The sequence below is a fragment of the Cebidichthys violaceus genome, unplaced genomic scaffold (assembly GCF_023349555.1).
Source record: "Cebidichthys violaceus isolate CVI_PGR_0920_01 unplaced genomic scaffold, fCebVio1.0.p SCAF_519, whole genome shotgun sequence".
NCBI classification, from domain to species: Eukaryota; Metazoa; Chordata; class Actinopteri; order Perciformes; family Stichaeidae; genus Cebidichthys; species Cebidichthys violaceus.
The window spans coordinates 12501-24347 of NW_027176727.1; the positions used below are offsets into that span (position 1 = coordinate 12501).

Consider the following 11847-nt stretch of genomic DNA (forward strand, 5'->3'; position numbering starts at 1 on the left):
TTACATCGACTTCCTCAGAGGACACAACCACACATGTGTACCTGTGAGGACTTTTCTTATACCATCGATCACAATCTGTTCATTGTTGATCAGCTGATCTGATGGGCTACAGGTACATATTTCTACAGGTACACAGGTTTAGAGGTACATAGGTACTAGGGGTGCAACGGATCACAAAACTCACGGTTCGGTTCGGATCACATTTTTTGAGTCACGGTTCGGATAATTTTTCGGATCAGCAAAGACAAATCTAACTTTGCTTTCCATTTATTAATTAAAGAACTTCAAGAACACTTAAAGCAAATAACTTTGGGCTATAGTCTTACATGAAAAAAAAAATATTGAAGATGTCCAATTTGAAACAAAATGAAATAAATAAATAAAAATTAAAGCTGCCGAGGGTACTGGCAGGACTCTGGGTGACGCGGTCATGCATTTCTGTGACCATCATACACTGCGTGAACGAGTTAGGTGATGTTTCCTGCGTCGACCAGCAGCGTAGCAAGATCATGTTGCCAGGTCTTAAGCCTCAAATGTTTTGAGTGTACCTCCGATACAATCATAAATGTAAGCCTGTTAAGATCATTGAGAAAATGAATGTGCATGAATGTGCTTCAATATTTGTAACATAAGAGACTGTCAAGTTTACTGGGATGGGGTTCAACTCCCTGCAGTGTCCTGCTGATTGTATTTGGACTTACATGAAAGTTAACAGAACAGTAGTGTCATTTGCTTTTACTTGAACACTTTAATTTAACACTGTTTTCATTTTAAGCTCTTCTGTAACTTTAGATTGTAGTGTGAAGCATTCATTGTAACATTTAACCTGATTCTCATGTAGAAGCTCTGGACAGATCATTTATGCTAATGCCCACTGACATGGTTTGAGAACCACTGTTATCTAACTTATCTCTAAGTTATCTCTAATCAGAGATGTTTTTTTCTCATGGTGTGACCACAAACCTTTTAATAAGTTTAGTGTTTGGGCTGCTGTAATTATAGAATCCTGCTTACGTCCATGGTTGCCAGTAGGTGGCGCTATGTATATGAGTTAATATTGGCATGCAGAAGTCCTAACGTCATGACAGTCATCAAGCATGTCAAGTTTGGGACAGTTTTGACAAAGTACAGTCGACTTACAACTGCTTGATGGATGATGGTCTCACTCATCTCATCTTCACCCGCTTATCCGAGATCGGGTCGCGGGGGCAACAGCTCCAGCAGGGGACCCCAAACTTCCCTTTCCTGAGCCACATCAGCCAGCTCTGACTGGGGGATCCCGAGGTGCTCCCAGGCCAGTTTGTAGATATAGTCCCTCCACCTGGTCCTGGGCCTCCCTCGAGGTCTCCTCCCAGCTGGTCGTGCCTGGAACACCTCCCTAGGGAGGCGCCCAGGTGGCATCCTCACCAGATGCCCAAACCACCTCAACTGGCTCCTTTCCACGCAAAGGAGCAGCGGCTCTACTCCGAGTCCCTGACGGATGACCGAACTTCTCACCCTATCTCTAAGGAAGATGCCAGCCACCCCCCTGAGGAAACCCATTTCGGCCGCTTGTACCCGCGATCTAATTCTTTCGGTCATGACCCAGTCCACATGACCATAGGTGAGGGTAGGAACGAAGATTGCCCAGTAGATAGAGAGCTTTGCCTTACGGCTCAGCTCTCTTTTCGTCACAACGGTGCGGTAGAGCGACTGCAATACCGCCCCCAGCTGCTCCGATTCTCCGGCCAATCTCACGTTCCATTGTTGCCTCACTCGCGAACAAGACCCCGAGGTACTTGAACTCCTTCATTTGGGGTAAGGACTCATTCCCTACCCGGAGTGGGCAATCCAACGGTTTCCTGCTGAGAACCATGGCCTCAGATTTAGAGGTGCTGATCCTCATCCCAACCGCTTCACACTCGGCTGTGAACCGATCCAGTGAGTGCTGGAGGTCACAGCCCAATGAAGACATCAGGACCACATCATCTGCAAACAGCAGCGATGCAATCCTCAGTCCACCGAACTGTAAACACTCCTCCCCACGACTACGCCTCGATATCCTGTCCATGAATACCACAAAAAGGATAGGTGACAAAGCGCAGCCCTGGCGGAGGCCAACCCTCACCGGAAACGAGTCTGACTTACTGCCGAGAACCTGGACACAGCTCTCGCTTTGGGCGTACAGGGATTGAATGGCCCCCAGAAGTGGCCCCCTCACCCCATACTCCCGCAGCACCTCCCACAGTATCTCCCGGGGGACCCGGTCATACGCCTTCTCCAGGTCCACAAAACACATGTAGACCGGATGGGCGTATTCCCAAGCCCCCTCCAGGATCCTTGCGAGAGTGAAAAGCTGGTCCGTTGTTCCACGGCCAGGACGGAATCCGCATTGTTCCTCTTCAATCCGAGGTTCGACTATCGGCCGAACCCTCCTTTCCAGCACCTTGGAGTAGACTTTACCAGGGAGGCTGAGTAGTGTGATACCGCGGTAATTGGCACACACCCTCTGGTCCCCTTTTTGAACAGGGGAACCACCACCCCGGTCTGCCACTCCCTAGGCACCGTCCCAGACCTCTACACAATGTTGAAGAGACATGTCATCCAAGACAGCCCCTCCACACCCAGTGCCTTCAGCATTTCTGGACGGATCTCATCAATCCCTGGGGCTTTGCCACTGTGGAGTTGTTTGACTACCTCAGTGACTTCCACCAGGGAAATCACCGCAAAGCAGCGGGTGTGGGAGGAGTTCGGAGTAGCCATGGAGAGGGACTTTCGGTCGGCACCAAGGTGTTTCTGGAAAACCATCTGGAACCTCAGGAGGGGGAAATGGGGAAACATCCAAGCTGTATACAGTAAGGATGGGACTCTGTTGACTTCAACTGAGGGGGTAATCGGGCGGTGGAAGGAGCACTTTGAGGAACTCCTGAATCCGACTAATACGCCCTCTATGGTAGAGGCAGAGCTGGAGGCTGATGGGGGAGCATCATCAACTTCCCTGGATGATGGTGAGCCATGTAAAATGGCCGATACACCAAGTCCATGTTGTTCAATGGAACCTCAAGCTTTTAGTAACTTTTAATCACAAAGGTCTTTAGATTGTTCTGACCAAATTCTAAGTTGATCTGATTAATTGCCTAGGAGTTCGTTAAAATACAGCACCTGGAACGAGAAATTCATACAAAATTCAAAATGGCTGACTTGCGGTTGGGTTTAGAGCATGGACCCCAAAGACTTTTTTTTAAGTCAACATGTGATACATCTGCTTACCAAATTGTATACATCTAGGTGAAACGTACTGCGTTTTCTGAAGTCAATCGTGTCAAATCTCTAGGAGGAGTTCGTTAAAGTATGATGCCTTGAAATGGTCAAAAAACGTCAGAAATTCAAAATGGCCGACTTTCTGTTTGGTTTGATGAAAAACTCCAAGAGGATTTACCAAATTTCATACAGCTAGGTGAAACCCAATGTTGGGGCTACTCAATAGGAAGCGCTATTGAGCCAATATTTCATACCGCAGCTAGACACCCCAATCAGACTGCAATTTTCACCACGACTGGCTTGCGTGCCAAATTAAAAAAAATTCCCAGTATCCCAAGTACCTCCTTTTTTGCGATGAAACTGGTGAGATAATAAAAATATCAAAAAGTTAATAAAAAAACAAAAAAAAAAGAAAGCAGAGCACTTTAACCAGATTTTGAAATCCTTTGTTTGCCACAATGGAGAATGTCCTCATGTCTGCAGCAATAAAGACCCCAATAGATGCTGTAATAGCTTTAGTCCAGTCTGATTCTGCCACAAACTTAATGCTGCGATGATACCTTGTTGTTGTTGTTGTTGTTGTGCCTTGGCCCCTGTCGATGCCAGACCGGGATGGTGTCTCTTTATGTGTGGACATGCCCGATGTATTACCGTTGTTGTATGTCTTTCTCTTTAAACAATGCCTACATACCGGTATATACACGGTTTTGTCCACCACCCTCATCCCGTCATTATAAGTTACAGGAAGACAAAATGCTCCCAAACTTGCGACTTCAATGACACCTTTAGTTCTTCCGCACGCCATGACTTTCACCGTTAAATGCTTCTAAGCTGCTCCGTTCACGTAAACACACTACTGCTTTATATCTGTTCACTGACACTCTACATTGATATTCAGGGACTTGTTACTTGAAAAGGAACAGCAGCAGTACAACTTTATTATGCACTATGATGATTAAACTGTAAAAGAAAATACTCAATTAATCCGTGGTTCACAAGTGATCCGAACCATGAGGACTGATCCAAACCGTGAGGACTGATCCAAACCAATCACAGATCGATCCGTGATCTGTTACACCACTAATAGGTACACAAGTCCATGGGAACACAGATACACATTTCTACAGGTACACAGGTCTAAAGGTACACAGGTACAAAGGTCTACAGGTGTACAGGTAGAAAGGTGTACAGGTCTACTGGTACAAAGGTTTACAGGTACAAAGATGTACAGGTCTACAGGTACAAAGGTCTACAGGTATACAGGTCTACAGGTCTACAGGTCTACAGGTGAGGGTTCCTACCTGATGCAGCAGGTTGTGTGAGCGGATCTCCAGCGCCTGAATCTTTGCCAGCAGCTGGATGTCCTCCACCTCGTATTCTGGGATGATTTTGAATCCGTATTTGTCGTGATCTCTGAGGATACAACAGATTTTAACATAATCAATGCACCAGGTGTTCCTGTTATTCTGTCCACCCCGGTGTTGTGACCGTCCTTGCTACCTGGCCACGTTAAGCTGGAGGGCGCTCTTCAGCTCCCTTTTCAGGGCCTCCTCGATCATCTTCTGGACCTTCCCCCGCTGGACCGGATCCAGAGACTTGGTCTCCTGCAGCTGCCTCAGGACGCCCAGGTAGCGGCTCTCCACCTGGCAGTGACTGGCCTCCAGGTAGGAACACTACAGCCAATCAGGAGACAGGAAACACAGCGTGAAGCCAAGCTTTAATGAAACCTTGATAAAGGTGTTCAACAGCTGGACTCACCTTCACCATCAGACTCTTCTCCTGCTCACAACTGGTCCTCCACAGTTTAGTCAGCTGGTGGATCTCAGAGTTCAGGAACTGGTTCTGAGTCTTGTACGCCTCAATGTCGTCCTGAAGAATCCGAGAGAAACCAGTTCATACTGGATCTCTGTGGCCGATACCAGTAGAGTGACAACAATATACACAGGTGTAATAAATATTATATTTATTTCTGTTTGTGTGCTTCAAAGAGTTTCACCTTCAGGTTCTCGATGTCTCTCTGAAGCCGTCTGAAGGTCTGAGAGTTCAAACCACCGTCAGAGGACAGACAGGAAGTCACCTGATCAGAGAGCTTTATGATCACCTGACAGGAAACAACAGGAAGTCACCTGATCAGAGAGCTTTAAGATCACCTGACAGGAAACAACAGGAAGTCATTCAACATCACAGACATACAAACACAAATCATCTGATCTCAGTACAGGTGAGAAAGATTAATATAGCCTTCTATAAACAATACAACTGTGATTTTGGGTTGTTATTGAGTAGATATTTGTCCTCAGGTGTTGAACCAGGTGTTCTGTCCTGAGGTGAGACTCACCTCCTGCTTGGCGTTGTTCTTCTCGATCAGCATCCCGATGTTGTCCTGCAGGTCGAGCAGCTGAGCATCTCTGTGAGACAGACTCCTCTTGGTGTCCTCAGCCTCCTTTTTCACCTCCTCCAGCTGACCTCTCAGGTCGGCCGCCTGTCGCTCTCGATGTCTCAGCAGCTCCAGACGCTGCTGCTCGTCTTTCTCTGCCAGAAACTCTGCACAGGTTCTCTTCTCCAGCTGAGACGCCTCCAAGGCTTTGTGGAGGATCCACACCAGCTCCTAGACCCGACACATTGTTATGATTGTTATTGAAATATTATTATTATTATTATTATTATGATTATTATTGATATTATTATTATTATTGACATTCTTTTTATTATTACTGATATTATTATCATTGTTATTATTATTATTATCGTTATTATTATTACTGATATTATTATTATCATTGTTATTAATATTATCATTATTATTATCGTTATTATTATTACTGATATTATTATTATTATTATTATAATAATTATTATCATTGTTATTATTATTATTATTATTATTATTATTACTGATATTATCATCGTTAGTGTTATTATTAAATAATCGTCATTATCAGCAGCACCTCTCTGTAGCTGACATTACTTTATTTGACGACCCTGTGGATCAATATGTATCTGATCACTGAGTTATTGATCACCTTCTGAGCTCTGACGTCTTCCATCAGCACCAGGTTCTCCTGCTGGAGACGGGACGTCCGGTCCGAGGACAGAGAGTCTCTGCAGACGACCGTCATGGGGGACGAGCTGCGAGTCTTCGTCTTCCTGGTTCGATGGTCCAACGCCGAAGGTGAGTTGGGGGTCACCTGACCTGCTGACTCAGCCAATGGGAGGAGAGGGGGCGGAGTCTCAACGGACGGAGCTGGAGAGAATGACATGTGACAGTGTTATAGAATATATAAATAATACTTATTGTATTATAATTAATATTCATACTAGTACTAATACTAATACTAGTACTACTTATTGTACTAGAATACGTACTCGTAGTTTTGTCGGGTTCTGCAGAGTTCGGGGGGAAACTCGGTGCACCGTCGACATGAAACACACTCTGACTCAACTCCTGAGACGCCCTCTTACGAAAACTGTGGACAGAGTTTCTGTACAACACGCAAAGAAATAAGGTAGCGCTGAGGCTCATGGGAAACGTAGTCTCAGTCGGGCTCTGATATTAAACACTCACTGGATCTCGATGAGCGGGTGTTTGAGCGACATGTTGGTGAGCGGCGTCCTCGGTGACGGGACGTTGGCAGCCTCCTCGCCCACCAGACCCAGCGGGCCGGTCAACACGGGCAGGAAGTTGTCTGCAGAATAAAGCTCAGATGATGATCAATGTTAAAGGACTCATCACATGATCGATAATCTGTAGTCTTCATCATACATTCAGTATGCAGCTTTTTCACATTAATGTAGTTTTAATCTTAGAATGCCATTTATATCTATGTGTTAATGTTTAATTTATTTTGTATTATATATTATTGCTTATTCAGTCTGACAAACGGACGATTATCGTCCCAAAGAACAACATGAAGAACACAAAGACTGTCGTGGTTCAAGTCTTCGTTTGTCACAATTACACTTTTCATTTAGACTTTTATCATTTATCATTTCTTATCTTTATGTTTTGTTATTAAATTCACACTGAAAGCGAACCGGTGGTGAAACATCTGGTTTAACTCAAAACTCAATGAAGTTCTGAACCAGTGGTTTATATTTAGTCCTTCAGTGTTTCCTGTCACTCAGAATGACATCACATCCTGATGAGGTCACTGATGAGAGTAACAATAAACTTTCTTCAGAAACAGGAAGTAGACACTGTGGGAGGAGGAAGGAGGGCCTTCAAAATAAAAGCTTTGTGGTCAGAAACACAAGTTACACTGGTGTGTCTCTTTTTAGAAGTTCAACAAATAATCAACATAGTCCACAAACATGATTAAAATCAGTCGCAAACGGGTCTGATGATGGTTAGTTGATTAATCATTAGGCATCCAGTCCGTCCGTGTGACATCACATCCTGTTCCACACATTAAAGGAGAACATTTCCTGACATCCTCTGGTGCCGGAAAGGGGGGCGTGGCTTATTGCCATGGAAGCCGTTATCAACGTAAGCCATTTATTTTCTCCAACAACCATTAAAGAAATAACCTCTATTTCTGCTGAGTACTTGTTGTGTTGTGGTTGTTGAACCAGCCTGAGGTAATAAATCAAGAGAGAAGTAGAGTCATGTTCTCATAGACTTCTATAAAACCAGAGGAGTCGCCCCCTGATGGACACTGGAGAGAATGCAGCTTTAACACATGAAGCTTTGACTTCACTCTAAAGAACCAGAGGTTGTCTCCTGGTTTCTTACCTGCAGTGTCGTTGTTGTTGTTGTTGTTGTTTGTCGGGTCTCGACAGGTGGAATTCCGTCTGTGCTGCCAGCGTCTCACCTGCAGCTGCTGCAGCCAATAAAGCATCAGGTCCTGGCTCACGGCCTGTAGTAGTATATCAAATATCAAATATAATGAATGAATTAAGACACGCACATTTAAAGTTTGGTTTACAGCTGCTCTTCAACGGGAGCCTGAATGCTTGTTGTATACGATGTGTGAATATGAGCTCATTGGTTGAACCATTCAACCAGGTGAGATGTTGTTATATAATATAATATATGTAATATATTTTATTTGTGTTAAATACCTGCAGACAGAGACGGTCCCTGACGGACTGTGACTCCTCCTACCTTGAGGATGAAGGTGCGTTCAGGTGTCCTGATGTGGAAGGTGCCCCTCTCAGCCTTCAGCGGGTAGCTGAAGGTGGCGCTGCAGAGCTCCACCTGGCCGAGCGGCGTCACATCCTGCGGCGTGCGGTAGTAGAACAGCTGGTTCTTCTTCTCCTCGTAGGTGAACCAGCGCTGCTTCCAGGCCCTCAGGGGCCCCCCCTGCTTCTGTAGGAAGCCACACAGTTTAGGGGCACCTGAAGAAGAATCCAGAGATTGCGGCCCCACCTGGTCACAGAACACCTCTTTGATGAGAGGTGGAGCCTGGACCAGGTTCAGGTGAGGAGGAGTCTGCTGGGTGTTCAGGTGAGGAGGAGGAGGAACCTGCTGGTAGTTTAGGTGAGGAGGGGCTGGAGGAACCTGCTGGTTGTTCAGGTGAGGAGGAGGCGGAGGAACCTGCTGGTTGTTCAGGTGAGAAGGAGGAGAAGCCTGCTGATAGTTTAGGTGAGGTGGAGGAGGAGGAACCTGCTGGTTGTTCAGGTGAGGAGGAGGAGGAGCCTGCTGGTAGTTTAGGTGAGGTGGAGGAGGAGGAACCTGCTGGTTGTTCAGGTGAGGAGGAGGAGGAGGAGGAACCTGCTGGTTGTTCAGGTGAGGAGGAGGAGGAGCCTGCTGGTAGTTTAGGTGAGGTGGAGGAGGAGTCTGCAGGGTGTTCAGGTGAGGAGGAGGAGGAACCTGCTGGTTGTTCAGGTGAGGAGGAGGATGAGGAACCTGCTGGTTGTTCAGGTGAGGTGGAGGAGTCTGGTAGGTGTTCAGGTGAAGAGATGGCTTCTGGGTGCTTGGGTAAGGAGGAGGAGCCCGTTGGGTGTTGAGGTGAGGAGGAGCCTGATGGATAATCAGGTAAGAAGGAGGAGGAGCCCGCTGGGTGTTCGGGTGAGGAGGAGGAGGAGCCTGATGGATGTTCAGGTAAGGAGGAGGAGGAGCCCGCTGAATGTTCAGGTGAGGAGGAAGAGGATCTTGGTGGCCCTGATGCCTCTCAGGTGATGTTGAAATGAGTTTCTCTGAAGGTGGATCCTGGTGGTTCTGCTGGTCTTGGAGCTTGAGAAGAGGAGCTGGTTTTAGTGGATCTGGTTTTAGTGGATCTGGTTCTGGTTGATCCTTTGGAGAAGGAGACTCTTTGGTTTTCTGTTGCTCTGGAGGAAGAGGACCTAGTTTAGTTTGATCTGGTCTAGTTGGAGAAGCCTCTTCTGTTTTCCTCAGTTTTTGTTCCTCAATAAAACCATTTGGTTTTAGTTGATCTTGTGTGGTTTGGGAATCTTCTAATTTATGTTTATAAGTCGGAGGATCCTTGTGGATTCTGTGTTCGGTGAGACGCAGATGGTCTGGTTTCTCTGCAGATGGTCTGGTTTCTCTGCAGGACTCTTCTTTATTCTGTTCGGTCTTTGCAGGACTCAGATGTTTCTTTGCAGGACTCAAACGTTTCTCTGTTGGACTCTGGTGGTTCTCTGTTGGATTCTGGTGGGTTTCTGTAGGACTCTCGGGGTTCTCTGTTGGACTCTGGTGGGTCTCTGTAGGACTCTGGTGGGTCTCTGTAGGACTCTGGGGGTTCTCTGTAGGACTCTGGGGGTTCTCTGTAGGAATCTGGTGGGTCTCTGCAGGACTCTGGTGGGTCTGGGACCAGTGCAGAATCTTCCAGTTGTGCTCCTCAGAAGCTGGCTGAAGCTCGACCTCGTCAGCAGGAAGCCGGTGGGACGAGGCGGCGCTGTGACTTCCTGTTGAGCTGCTTTCATCCATCCTCTGAAAACAGAGAGAGGAACTTTCATGATGTTTTCATGTTGGTAGAATTAAATGGAGCTTTGTTTGGACAACACACCACTTTAGAACACATGTACAGAGCAAGTAAAGACCATGAAAGGGTGTGTAGAGGGGGGTCTTGGGGGAACCACAGAACCTATCCACATGAGAGGTCCCCCCTTTATGAAGCCATACTGTGGAGCTGGTTGGTACCAATTAATCCATGAGGTGGTACCAGAACCTTCTATGCGGACCAGGATCCTACATCTCCAGACTCTTTATGCTCCGTCACGTCCTGGAGGTTCTGGTGTTGACCTGGTTCTGACTCTACAAACAGTCTGTGGGCGGTAGAGTCTCTGTCTGTGATGGTTTCACTGGTTAGGAAACCATCAACTGACTTAATCCTTAACGAGTACTTTATGTCTGGTTTTAATCTCCTAAAGTCAGAGGAGCATTATTACTATGAATGAAACACCAGATCTTCTTCTTCTTCTTCTTCTTCAAGTGATCAAAATCATAAAAACATCCGGAGACACAAGTTCTTCTTCACTGAGAACTTTATTTTACTTTCTATTGTTATAACTTTAAATGATAAAACATAATAAAAACATCATGATGGATGAAGGCAGTATTTTGTACTTGTTAAGAAGTACAGAACACATTCAAACTACAGGAAATGATTTCAGCAGTAATGACACATAATGACAAGAAGTGTCTGTTAGTGCCGCAATAATAACAATAAACATTTATAAACACTGACAATAATAATAATAATAAACACTGATAATAATAATAATAATAATAATAAAACACACTTATAATAATAATCACTGATAATATTAATAATAAACACTGATAATAATAATAAACACTGATAATAATAATAAAACACACTTATAATAATAATCACTGATAATATTAATAATAAACACTGATAATAATAATAATAATAATAATAATAATAATAATAAAACACACGTATAATAATAATACACATTAATAAACACTGATAATAATAATAATAATAATAATAATAATAAAACACTTCACAGCTGAGATTCTAGAGTCACACACACACACACACACACACACACACACACACCGTGTATATGCGTGTCCTCACCTGTTCAGAAACACACCTGAGCGTTTACCTGAAGGGGCGTGGCCTGAACACACCTCGCTGGTCTGGATCCTGTTCTTAAAGTCAGACTGAGAGACTGTTTCTTCTTCTTCTTCTTCTTCTTCTTCTTCTTCTTCTTCTTCTTCTTCTTCTTCTTCGTCTTCTTCTTCTTCTTCTTCTTCTTCTTCTTCTTCTTCTCTGCTTTACTCCGGGTTCTCTCCTCTTCCTGGTGTCTCGAGCTGGTTACGTACTTTTCTCTTCTGCTCTCAACAAATCATCAACTCACCGCGATAACTTCCGTTTTATGTCACAATAAGAGCTGGTTTCGACGTGTTCTCGCTCATTACTTTTCAAAATAAAAGATGACAGTAGATGTGATTTATTCATGTGATGTCCGGTAAAGTGACGTCACTAGTGTTATTATGAGGAAATAGGATATATTAATTAAAACACATTCACACGGTCAGTGATTTATTGTTTGTGTCTGTTTAAACTCTTTTATTCTGAGTTATGAGTCTAAATCTTCATATTTGTGATAATATTATAATATTAAAATATTATATTATAATAATTATTATAATATTATAATATAATAATATATAATAATAACATATTA

General features: G+C 44.5%; 1 protein-coding gene across 1 annotated transcript in view; it reads right to left on the reverse strand.

Moving 5' to 3' along the window:
* Nucleotides 1-11494, reverse strand: part of LOC137888135 (TBC1 domain family member 2A-like) — a 14181-nt gene extending 2687 nt beyond the window's left edge. Inside the window, exons 1-11 of the mRNA XM_068731454.1 lie at nt 11251-11494; nt 8345-10114; nt 7973-8096; nt 6806-6926; nt 6607-6722; nt 6264-6484; nt 5579-5848; nt 5237-5341; nt 4999-5109; nt 4741-4913; nt 4542-4653 (exon numbers count right to left, since the gene is read on the reverse strand). Coding sequence (XP_068587555.1) covers nt 4542-4653; nt 4741-4913; nt 4999-5109; nt 5237-5341; nt 5579-5848; nt 6264-6484; nt 6607-6722; nt 6806-6926; nt 7973-8096; nt 8345-10111 — 3120 coding nt within the window. The 5' untranslated portion in view covers nt 10112-10114; nt 11251-11494. The remainder of the gene's footprint in view (nt 1-4541; nt 4654-4740; nt 4914-4998; nt 5110-5236; nt 5342-5578; nt 5849-6263; nt 6485-6606; nt 6723-6805; nt 6927-7972; nt 8097-8344; nt 10115-11250) is intronic.
* Between the last annotated feature and the right edge of the window lie 353 nt (nt 11495-11847).